This window comes from Cariama cristata, unplaced genomic scaffold (genome assembly GCF_000690535.1).
Source record: "Cariama cristata isolate BGI_N322 unplaced genomic scaffold, ASM69053v1 scaffold37935, whole genome shotgun sequence".
In the NCBI taxonomy this organism is placed as follows: domain Eukaryota; kingdom Metazoa; phylum Chordata; class Aves; order Cariamiformes; family Cariamidae; genus Cariama; species Cariama cristata.
The window spans coordinates 9,838-22,363 of NW_009618796.1; the positions used below are offsets into that span (position 1 = coordinate 9,838).

General features: G+C 35.8%; 1 protein-coding gene across 1 annotated transcript; it reads right to left on the minus strand.

Moving 5' to 3' along the window:
• Positions 1-1,124: 1,124 nt before the first annotated feature.
• On the minus strand, positions 1,125-11,481 carry UBLCP1 (ubiquitin-like domain containing CTD phosphatase 1). The gene is made up of 10 exons (XM_009701000.1): positions 11,288-11,481; positions 10,787-10,878; positions 10,279-10,364; positions 10,075-10,190; positions 8,870-8,968; positions 7,853-7,890; positions 5,584-5,682; positions 5,013-5,129; positions 3,512-3,639; positions 1,125-2,134 (listed from the first exon to the last, which is right to left on the minus strand). Exons 1-10 carry the CDS (start codon positions 11,439-11,441, stop codon positions 2,107-2,109), a joined length of 957 nt encoding a protein of 318 aa, XP_009699302.1. The 5' UTR covers positions 11,442-11,481; the 3' UTR covers positions 1,125-2,106.
• Positions 11,482-12,526: the final 1,045 nt, after the last annotated feature.

Consider the following 12,526-nt stretch of genomic DNA (forward strand, 5'->3'; position numbering starts at 1 on the left):
GCCAAGTAAATCACTGCAGCATTTCTAGAAGATAGCCAGTAAAATACAACAGCCTCTACTGCAAAAAAAAAAAAAAATTCAAATTGCAAGACTAGGCTTCAAACATAAAATACAATAAGGGAAACAACATTAGTCATAAAACACATAACGACTTGTCAGCAACAGCTATGTGTTACCTTGAGATCACACTCTCACATATTCCAGCTCAGCTTTTAAAATATCTAAAAGGGGAGTGCACATGTACTTCAGATCAGCAAATATTTTGAAATTCTGGGATGAAATCCCAGTGTCACTGAAATTAAAAAAAAACAAAACAAAAACCAAACAACTTTTTTTTTTTATATTGCTTGTATAAAGCAAAAGAAAGGAGTATCGCTCATTCACTACAAAACTTCGGTTTGTATGACAACTTTGAGCAAAAAGATATGGGCACGTGTTTGAATATGTTCCCTTGGTTCAGTTTTCTCTACCTGGCTAGCATAACAAACTCTATAGGTGATTCAAGTGCAATGACTTGACTCCTTTCAATTGTTTAAATTGAAAGGTATTCTAGTACACCCTATACCATTACTCCAAAATCTATGCTACTGCAGCCTTTCTAGACAAAGGATGACTGCTCTAACCTCGGGGACTGTATCTACACCGTTATGTACATGAGTGAGTCAGCCTTCTAGTTCAGAAATCAGCTCTAGGAGACAAAACTTCAGAAATTCACCCTCTATACTTACCTTAAACAAAGATTCTTATGCATCAGGTTTCTGATTTACTAGTTTAAAACACAGCTTCGGCTGGCACTAAACCACAAACAGCAGCGGATAAGAAACTATATTTTCTGACAGGTCATTGAGCCGGAGCCTAGCATGCTCATCTTAACAGCTCATTTGTGTCTGCTGTCCTGACATTCTGACATTTGCTGTCAAGGTTCCTTTCCTGGGCACCTAGGCGCTTCACTATTCAACAGCACTGCCCTAATCTGCAGTGGCACATACCAGTCTCTTACTTAACTACCGATGCAAAATCGGTGTCTCCAGAATCCAAAGAAACACTTCAAAAAAACAAAATGAAGATTATCAATGGCTTCTCTGTTATGCAAACTAGGTATTTAAGACAGCACAGGACACAAATTATGAAAAAGGTATTTATTATTTACACAACTGCTATAGTTCCTTAAGAACAATATATACCATTTTTATTTGAAAGGATCAGTCTTCTTTCAAATACATGAACTGCATAATGCACAAGTGTTGGTAATGCCAAACAGCAGTCACATCACACTTCTATAGTGCAGGCATAAGCAGCGCAAGTAAATGATATTTTAAGAACAGCATGGCTGAATATTGTATTTAAACAGTGTTTGCACTTTGACAAGATTTAGCTAGAAGAGAACAAGGGTTTTGTTCATGCTTTGTTAGGAATGTGACTTTCCCATCTGAGGTTTAAACCCTTTGTCTGACATACAAGAATTTTTCAGGCAGACTGCTTTTCGCTTACCAAATAAGAGTGGGTTTCTCTCCCTCAAACTTCAATCTTTTGTTTTCCAGTAAACACTGCTTTATAGTACAAGTTCACACACTGGGGTAAATTGGCCACAGAGGTGGTACTTTCCCATCTTACTGTCTTGCACAGAGAAACACTGACATACTAATACATACCAAACTTAGACAACTTGTATTTATAGACTTAAATACTGGAATGGGAGACTTTCTAAAGATGGAGGGAATAGAGGGCTTATACAATTCATACACTGCCAAGGTTGGCTCCTTACTCAACTTTTTTGGTCTAAATATTTTTTTTCTAGTTTCAGAATGGTTTTGGTCTTTAATGGTTATGGTTGCACTTCGGCAGCAAAGGAGAGGAAAGTATTTTAAGTAGTAACACCAGAACTGAATGCAAGAAAAAGTAACTGACTTGTTTCTCCCACTTTGAGCTTATTGCTGTGATCTTTTAAAAAACCCCACAACCAACCAACTGGAAGACCAAGTGTAGCAGTCATTCTGGCATTGGATCCAGTGTCCAGCACTATTATACTCTAGCGTAAAAGCAAGGAAAAGTCCAATGATCTTAGTTATGTTCCCTTCAATTTAGTGCCACACAATTTTATTAGCGTTATTGTCCTTGCTTCTTTGAAAGATACCTGAAAGAAACACAAGTACAGTTTTTCACAATGTAAGAGGTAGGCACAAATACATCTAGTACCTTTTATAAACTCAAAGTATGAATCTGCTTTCTTTTCTCACTAGCAATCCCCCTATTGATAACCAAAAATTAGAAAGGTGATCAAGACTACTTATGATTTTATTTAAGATTCTTTCAATTCCATGATAGTTTATCTTACAATAATTCAAAGTCATGTTTTTAGTTAGATTCTATTAGTGTTTTTTTTTTTAAACAAAAGGGAGGAAGGAAATGGAAACATGTTTTATTCTAAGAGATTGAAAATTACATCAGTTGGAAAAGTAGCTATTATGTCCTTTAAGATAAAAAAGCCCATCAGATATGGCACTCCTTCAAATAAATTCAAGACTTTAATGAACAGTCATCCAGCATATTCTGAAAAGAACAGCACTCCACTAGCTTCTTTAGAGAATCTGAGTTACTCTAAAATGCTTGTTTTTTGATCTCATAGTTCTCTTATCGCTACAGCTGGAGCAATCTGGCTATGTGGTGACACTGAAGTCTTTGCAAATACTCTAGGAAAAAAAAATCCAACCAATTTAACTGACAGTGTGAAATATCCAGTGAATTTCACTGCTTTTAAAGTTTAACATTTGACTTTCTGTTCTAATCAGAAACAAGAAAGAAAATTTTATCAGGTTTGCAAGGCTGTTCTTTTAAGCACTGAATGAGTGTTTTTCAAATAGCATATTGCACACTTTTTTTACATGTATTGAAACTTCAGGCTGTTGCATAAAACCATTAAGACTAATTTTTCCCAAATACTTCAGCTAATCATTCTCTAGCAAGAATTAGGACACTAACTGGTGCCCTAAGCATTTGGAAAACTCTCGTTCATAACACACTAACTTCCATTTCAGAGCCGATGAATACCGTAATACCACACAACGTGGACAGTGCCTGAGAACCACACTGTAACACCCCAAACCTCTGAAGTAACCACCAGAAAAGTTGCCTTGTAACAAAGGACTTGAGATCTGAACTGACAGTCTAACTTTGTAGGGGTGGAAAGAGAGAGATTTCCAGGGAACAGGTTCCTTCAAAAATTATTTTCCCTTTAGGAAGCATAATTGCTCCATTGAAAACAATCGGCAGTCCCGAATACTGGAGAAGTTTGAAAAAAGAAGTCTATTCTTTCAAAATCTTATAATTTTAGGGAAGCACCCTGGACACTACAGCCTTATTAAAATCCTACTCAAACTAAAGGACCTTCATAAATGTAAGTGATGTTAAAGTTCATCAGCTCAATTGTTTCTGGTCTTTGTACAGACAACCTCAAGCAAAACACAGTGGGGTCAGGTACAGAAGGAAGAAACATATTTGACTTTGTTCTTACCTTTCCCAATGTTTGTGATTCAGCTCCAAAAAGTCATCTAATTTTGCTATTTCTTTGAGGTATTGAGTGAGCTTTAGAAGCTCCTTGTCTTTATCCCGATTTAAATGTGCTTTCATAAAAGGCCTTATCTATACAAAATAAATATACTGAGTATAACCATTTGCTCCAAGTAAGAAAAACCCTTCCGATTCTCTATCATTTACCCCCCTAATTAAAATATATTTTCAGTACTATGCCAAGTTATAACTTCTCTTAGATAAGAGGAAGAAAACCCTTTTCCATTAGTGGCCACATCCAATTTGTCTTGGTATTCATGCAAACAGGACTGTAGGGTTTTTGCCTTGCCCACCAGGAAGAAATTTGTTTTGTCTTGCACTTCTTCAAGCCTTCCCCTCCCAGTCAGAATGATAAAATGATCTGGAATGAACTGCCACATTTTCTACTATGATTTCATAAATATTTTTGCAGGAGACATGAGGGATTTTCAGCTCTGCTTTATGAGTTGTGTGGCATCACTGAAACCAGATGCTTTTTCCAACAAAAAGCATTTGACTACATTCATAGCTTCTGTGAAAAGAGATGTCAGAAATAAAGCTTATCTGACAAGTGCTTTAAGCTTGGAATATATTATACCTGTGCCTTGTTTTAGTGATTCAATGTCCTTTTCTGCAGCTCTGTTAACAACATTTTGACAAATACTTTCAAATCTGAGCTATAGGAAGCTGTCTGGATAATTCTCTCCCAGGAAGATCTTTGCTATTCCTGATTGCCCTAACACTGTACAGTTCCAACTAACATCATCTTGCTAGATCTCATCAATTGCTATTCTCTTCACATCATGCATACTTTCAAAGAAACATCATCTTGGATTTCTGCATTCGAAAACTTTTTTTTTTTTTAAAAGAAATTTATGAGGGTTCTTCCAGTACCATACTGCTGTACCATCATATATAAGCAGAAATTTAAGTTGCATTCTTCTTATTCAGAACCAACACTGATAATGGAGCGCAAACTGGTTGACAATTTTATAGAATGAAGTATCTGCTGTTCTGCAGTCAAAATGGCTCAAGGTATTATTTCCCAGAACAGAATGTTTGCTATTACATTGGCATACCACCAGGAAGTACAGCCATTTGTTATTTGATTTATTTTCTGAATATAACCACTCTTGAGACTGAACAACACATATTTCAATGCTGCCTGTCAGCAACACCCAGCTTGACTATGGCTCGCAGGTATAATTTAAACAGAAATCATTAATTTCATTGATTTTGGTAGTCTCTCAAAAGCTCACTTAATAGTCAAACAAAACTTATTTAATACTACTATTAGCAAAATATTAGTCCTGACAAATGGCAATCTAAATAAAAAGCTATGATAAAATATTCATCTTTGCTAGTTAAGAATAGCCTTTCTCTATGATACAGCAAAGAAGTAGGAGAAAGTACTACTTGAAGGATAAGAAAAAGTAACAATAAATGAAAATTCCAGTTAAAATTACCTTGAGTCCATTTTGTGGATTCATTAGGAAGTTTCGGCCAATATCATCAAACATAATAGTATTTTTTTTGCTGTAATATTCTGAAAATTTTCCCCAGATAACACCAAGAGGCTTCACCTGCAAAAAATAACACATATAAGGTACCTGAGGTAATTCAGATCATATGCAGGAGATGAAAATACAAGTCTATAGGAACTTGAGTCCAAACTCAAATGGACACTTGTATTCTTTTGCTGAAAAATTAGCAGGTAGTTGGGCTTTAATAAGGGAAGATAGGTGAAATAGTATAACATACTAAATACGCCCTCCCCCAAAAAAAACCTTTGTTGGTAATACATTTTCTTGTAATAGTTATCTATAATTTGATTTGAAAGCAGTACTGTTCAAAATAAAACATTAATAGAGAATTTCAATAGGGGAAAAAAAAAAAAACCAAACAATCCTATGCTTCCAAGATTCTGCAGTTTTCTTGCATGAAACGTCCAGCACAACTTTACTGCTGAATATTTCAAAGGGTATGACAACATGTCAGTTGAATGTAGAAAAACATCAGGAAAAAATAGGTACTTACATCTATTAGTCCTCTTCTAGGCGTGTGCACTGTTATCATGGCAGCACTGTCCAACATGAAAGTTATCTTGTAGTTTGCATTGGTACTCACACCAAGCTCCTGCATCACAAAGATTTATTATTAAAGCTTCTAATTATGAGTTTTACTGCTGTACAACTGGAACCACGATAATAATATGTTGTTTGTCAAAGGGTGAGCTGCTGAGGATTACCACAGATACAATAAAACCAGCTATTTGGGGAGGGTTAAATTTTTTTTGCACAATGAGACTCATACAAGTATACCATTCTACCTAGAGAAAAAAAGCTGACAGGAATTTATTTCTGCAGTGTTTACTCTGACGTCAGCATAAAATCAAAGCAACTTTGCAGAAAAGGCAAAATACAGAGATGTCTGGCCCATACCTTCATGCATAATCTCAGACAAGTTCTACATGCTTCAACTTTACTCAACATCTATAGCAAGGATAGCAACTGTGCTATTTGCTCCTGCCAGTACGTTGCAACAAATCACAGCCCAATCATAGATGAAATATACAGTAACAGTTCATTGTTACCGTTTCCTCCTACAAGTCCAAGATAGCCATTAGTCAGAAGTCTGTCAGTTTGCACTTTGAAGATTTGATAACTCCTGAAATACTCTAAGAAAAACATCCTTTTTAGAAATAAAAAACTTCGACTAGATGAGAGAAACATAATTTCCATTTCAAATCCTTTCCAAAGCTGAAAAATAATAGTAAAATCTGCTGCCATGTTATAACACAGATATTGCTGACAATTTGTGGCGTGTGCAACAGCTACATAATGAGAATAAAATATCCACTGCAACAGCTCTCGCAAATACCGAGTCACACTTAACTGATTTGCTTTTATATGAAAAGTGAATCTTGCAAATAAAAAGTGCTACCTACGTGGATCAGTATCCTGTTACACTGAAATAACTAGCTGTTCTAGCCTGTTTGAATTCCAAGCATAAATAGATGGTAAATGAGAGATTAAACTTGGTTATATGATACTCCCTTCTTTTTAATGCTGCTCCTGCTTTGTAGTTTAAAACAAAAACTGTAATGCCGAGTACTGCTGTGATCATTGTTCCCTGACAAAAAGTGAAGCTTTTAGAGGTAAGCACCCCTGATGCTATGCGTTTAAGGAGAAAAGGCCGTTGGCATCTAGTGGTAGGAATCTCAACTGATCACCATTCTGGAGCAGGCATAGAAAGGCTGTGATCCAGTAACATATAAAAGGGTTGGAAAGGTGACCAGTGCAGGGGAAACAGCCCAGTTTTGAACAATGGTTTTCCACAAGATTGAGTCTGTCCACTGACAGACACAGCATAAACAGAGATGTAACAATGCCACAAGAAGTGCAATGTTTGCAAGGCTCAATGTTGATTTTACTTGCACTAACCCCACTTCATAGTTCTGATTAAAGGTTCTCATTTCTGAGATCCCTCTGAGGTGTTTTTGTTTGTTTAGAAAAATTGTAGCAGTTCATTATTTTGAGGAAGAGAACACCGGAAAATGTGCTTTGCTCTGTTAAAACCTGAAAAAATGGTTACTTCGTAAAAAGAGTGGCGAAACAAATGCTTAAATTTGGAGTTTTCCCTCAAAGGAAACAAGCTTTCATTTATAAGCATAAAAAAACCAACCCACCAACCAAACATACAGCAATTCTTAGTAAGCTCATTAGATTTACAGCTAAGCCTGACTGTAAATACATTTACCACTAGGTCAGCTGTGCAAAACTGGCTAGTTGCCTGATTTAGGTACGGAAGAAACTAGGCTTGAAAGAAGAGCTCTTACGGATGTTTCAATAAGGCAGAGGAAGCAACACAAGCATGCAGCTGCAAGAGGTATAAGACAAATATGACAAGAGTTTCCTCTTGATAACGTACTCCAGCATGCCACAACTGTTTGCTCCTTAAAAAAAAAGGATATTACATTGAAAGACTAGAACTCTATAATAAGAGGTAAAATGAAAGCAACCGTGAAGGCTGCGTGACTAATCTAAGTTTCAGCAGGTACTGACTTGTTTTTAGTTCTGCCAAATTTAGCACCTACTGCTGATAGTTTGTGTGGAATTCTAAAATTAGATTTAATCTAGTTTTGTGACCAAGATAATTTACAGTGACTACAAAGATTTAAAAACTCAGGTTTTGAGTCATACAACCTCCTCAGTTGCTAACCCTCTCTATAACACTGAGCATGAGTCCAACTACATGAACAGCTAGCCAGACTAGAAATAAATTACACATTTTCAGAACAACTTACTTTCATTTTAGCTTCAATCCACTTCATATTTGTAGCAGCTGAAACAAAAGGGAGAAAACAGAAAGAATACTTTATCAAAGTAAGTCATTGACAGGCAAAAAGAAACAAGCCAAGAAATTGTTCATTTACCAAATTTTTAAACAAAATTCAATTTCAGAAAGACCCATCCTTGTTACAGCTTTTATGGTTCACTGCCTTGAAGACGGCCTTCCTTCATGGAAGTTTATTTTTATTTGGAAATGCTTACTTTTCAAATGAACAGCTAGATAAAGCACTGCATGCATTTAAACTATTTTCTAGATCATCTGTTACTGAACTACAGTCTGCAGGACCGTAAGAAGTGGGCTACACATGCTTTGAGGAACCATACTGCCTTTTTAAGATTTTCTCCTGGAAACAATGATAATAAATAAGGCCCGGGAAGGACAAAGTGTCAACATTGCCCACTGATGTAAGAATATGTGGAAACATTGTTCCAGACTATGAAACCTAAATTTTGTAATACAATTTTAGTATGGTTTAAACTCTACACTGGCTAAAGTCTGTTCTCCAGCTGTTGGACAGGAAGTGAAACAGCATGCAAAGGCAAACGATCAACCATCCCTGTAGACAGGAGAGCTTGGTTCATTTGGCAGTTCACTACTTATTGCCTGGATTGAGATTATTTGTAAAGATAGCTATTAACGTTTGAACGTTGATTATGCAATTTTGTTACTTCAAGCACTTGTTTGTTTGTACAAAGTAACACTCAGTAAAGCAATGCTGAGCTTTATACTGTGATTAGACCCATTCATGTCAGCAGTATGTGGTGGTTTTTCGCATAAAAATTACTGTTTTTCTAAAATAGCTCTAATAGCTGTGTGAACATTCCTGCTGAATGTACTACAGCTAAGCATTCATGTATTGTTTTAGATCTTGTGATTCACACTAAAAAGCAATATAAAAACCTCCCACCTGGAGTCTCTACTCTGAATGAAAATTTACAATAAAGTCTTAGGTATCAAGTATAAAACTTACACCAAATTACAATATCATAATCCTCATATGCAGATGTCAGAAATTCATGAAGGTATGGCCTCATCAGTTCTACCCCAGTTTCAGCACATGATCTGTGGTCTAAAAAGAATATGAGAGAGAAGTAATTAATTATTAAAGTTTAAATTCAGTTAATAAAATTCAGTCTGACTTTCGTATCTATCCAGAGACCTGAAGAGTTTCAGGAGGGAAGCACTGGGGCGCTTTAAAATCATGAATGAATTCATAGCAAACTACCATTCCCATTTTACAGGTGGAGAGAAGCAGCAGAGGGGATATTTACCTGTGGATCCTTACAGGTATTTGAGAGCTTAGCTAATAATTAAATCAGAGATCTGTGGGTCTGAATATCTTTGAAGAGTCAGGCCAAATAGTTCTTTTGTGTACCGTAGCAGATTTGCAACAGCCTAGATATGAAACAGATTCCTTTAAACCCAGTCCAGTTAATTTTGTGAACATATGTCAAGCTTATTTCAGACATGCAAAGGTTGCTTTTTCCAATTAGAAAATTACTGTCAAATTCTGCTAGCAGAAGACCTGCAAATAACAAATTTAAACTCAGTAATAGGTTGAATTTTGATCTCAGATTGTAAACAAATCTCATCAAAAAGGAAAACTAAGGAAAAAGAGTAAGGCAAGATATTATTTACTGGTTACAGTCAAATTGCCATGACACACCTACATCCCAGAAAATTAAGTCAGAAGGAAAATTCTGGCTGCCAAAAAAACCCAGTCTGAGACAATTTTCAAGTAAAATGTGTTTTTGTGCCTGTTTAGTAACAACCTGGAAATAAAATTTGAAGCTATTCTCCCATGCCCCCAAAAGTGGAGTCAATCAGGTAAACTGACGTTGTTTTACAGTATCTTGCTCTGCTACCATCATGTCCAAAGATACAAGTTGGTCAAGAGAAAGATTATTTGGATAAAATACTAAATTGCTACTTTTTTATATCTTCTTGCAGAAAGTAAATAGTTGCTGCACTAAAATCAACAATATGCAACACTTAAAAAGCCCAATTTTTTCAAAAATATGAGCAGAAGACCTCAAAATATTACAAAACAGAAGTTATACAGTACAACACATACCAAAGTTACTGAAGTAGATTTGTAACACAAAAATCAAGAAATGTGAACTGGCAAATAAACTGACCTCTTAAACAAAAAACACAAGTTGCATAAAATCTCACCAAATAGTGTATAATCAACATCTAGCACCAGCAGCTTTTTTCCTTCTCTAGGAGGATTCAGAATTTCCACTTTGTATTCCTTAACTCTGCGGGAAATTTTTAGTAGATTTTCTTCCCTAATGTAACAGTGCAAAAAGTTAGTTAATTAAAATGCATATGGTACTTTCAATAACAAGACTGTTTTTAAAAGCTAAAACTCCTAACCTGTTTTCTACTTCCACAACTTCCTCTTCAATATCAAAGTCATTGACAACATCATCATTATCAGGAGGTGGCCCAAGGACATCTTCCTAGAGGAATAATAGTAAAAGATAACTGGGATCACTGAAGGAAAATAACAATGGATGTCAAGTTTCTGTCCTTGCATGTTACAGGAAAAAAAAAAATACTATTTAACCAAATGATTTCACTTTACTAGTGGAAAGAATTACTAAAGTATACTGATGATTGTTCAAATTTGAGAAGCCAGTGAATATCATTACAATAGGTTTATACTTTAAGCCCAGAACAACACAGGCGTTTAATGAAGACACTGCTATCAGACTTCTGCAGAAAAGCTTACTTTACATAGAAAACTAAACACCAACAGAAATCTACCGTACTGCTATTTTTCAAGTGATTACTGGAGTATTCAAAACTTAAAATCATAATGAGAAGACACATATATAAGCATTTTTTCCTGTTTAAGCTAATAAACAAGTAAAATATTTACCAAACTCTCTTCACGAGTGCCCATCATCATAATTTTAGTATTTGGTTTCAACTTGAGAGCTCCAAGCTTAACATCATCATCGGCAGGTTTGCCTATAATGCGAGCAGATTTTATTGTTTTTTTACTGGGGTAGAGAGATTTTAGAAAACTGTCAATATATTTCATGCTTAATTGAAATAAGCTACCCATCAAACACCAGAACACCCCAAGCTGTATTATCATTCTCCTCCATATAGGTATATCGTTTGTCTGGCTAACAGCAATTTAATGTTTTTTAATGTCTGTTTGCCACACTTCCATGTCAGTCATTAAAAAAATTACCAAGTAGATGTATCAATAATAAACAATATCCAGTGACGTATAAAATTCTTACGTTCATTCAAAAACTAGTTCAGGGAGGTAGATGCCCTGCTAGTATATACATTCTGGCTAGGTTTAGAGGATGTTTGTCCATAAACATCTCAGGCACATCCGCAACAAATAATAAATATGAATAGTTACCCTTCATTTTAAGTCCAAGTAGTTTTTGACGCTCTGGTAACACTCCAGTAAGGCCTTTAAGAGACTGCTTCAGATCCAACACTGTGTCTTCTTCTGATAGCGAGGTTATTGTATACTCCTGTCCACCCCATTTTATTATGAGAGAGAGAGACATCCTTGAAGCATATGTTCAGTATTATTTTCTGAAAAATCTGCTGCAGGAGGAAAATACAATGATCACGTGAGGAAGAACTAGGAGAACTGCTCTTTTCAGAAGACAAACAATACAGTCTGTTTAAAGTATTTTTGATTTTTTATTATACTGTACATCAAAGAGCTGTTTGTTTTGCATGAGCAGATGATAAACGTGTTGATAAAATGTTGAAACCAAGGGAGAAAGAACAGTGCTAAAACTGGGGCTCTGAGTTCCACTTCAATGTATTTAGCAATGTCACATTCACCATTTCCTCCAGCATATGCTCATTTGCTGTGTGCTCTGTGGAGGTACAGCCTGTTCACTGCACAACCGGCACCCAAGCAGAGTACTGCAGTATCATAAAAGTCGTTTCAAAGCTCAGGAATGTCCCCTGCAATAGTTACACAACTGAACTAGCTGCGGATATTTTTACATATGTAATAACAAAACAGCAAATATGAAATACCTAAAACCTATAAAACCATAAAAATCATTCTGAACCCAACAGTTCATTTTTAGCATTGGATTTCTTTAATCACTTTCACTGTGCAATATCTGCAGTAATACACACTCCAGGCCATGTCTCACTGTATCAAACTAGGAGTTTGAAAACAAAGCCAAAATACACACCTACACAATGCAATTACACTGTAAGAACTGCACTTTCATTGCAGTGCTGACAAAACAACTATAATTATACTATCTTTAATTTACACAGCATCACTTACACAAACTGTATTTAACAGTTTAGTCCTACGTTAAACACAGCAGAAAACCAAGATTTTTAGCTTTATGCAGAAGAATGTGTTTTTTCTGTTAAAGCTTGGAAACAGAGAATCAAGGAGATGATAGAAAGGTATGAAAAGGCTGTTACAGACTGTCATGAGATGTAGACAAGTCCTCTGCATCACTAATGGTGAGACTGTCCTCAAAAGACTGATATTTAAAGAGAGAGCAGACCTGTGAAAAAAACTGAGGCTATCCACCTTCAAGAAATGCATTACACCAATACAGCTCTGGCAATTCTGAAAAATCTCATAATCCAAAACTCTGATTCCTCTTCC

Coding starts and splice junctions, on each gene's coding strand:
- UBLCP1 (XM_009701000.1), bottom strand. CDS start 11,441: ATGTCTCTCTCTCTCATAATAAAATGGGGTGGACAGGAGTATACAATA. Junction 10,879..11,287: donor ACTTGGACTTAAAATGAAGG/GTAACTATTCAT, acceptor CTCGCATTATAG/GCAAACCTGCCGATGATGAT. Junction 8,969..10,074: donor TGTTGATTATACACTATTTG/GTGAGATTTTAT, acceptor TATTCTTTTTAG/ACCACAGATCATGTGCTGAA.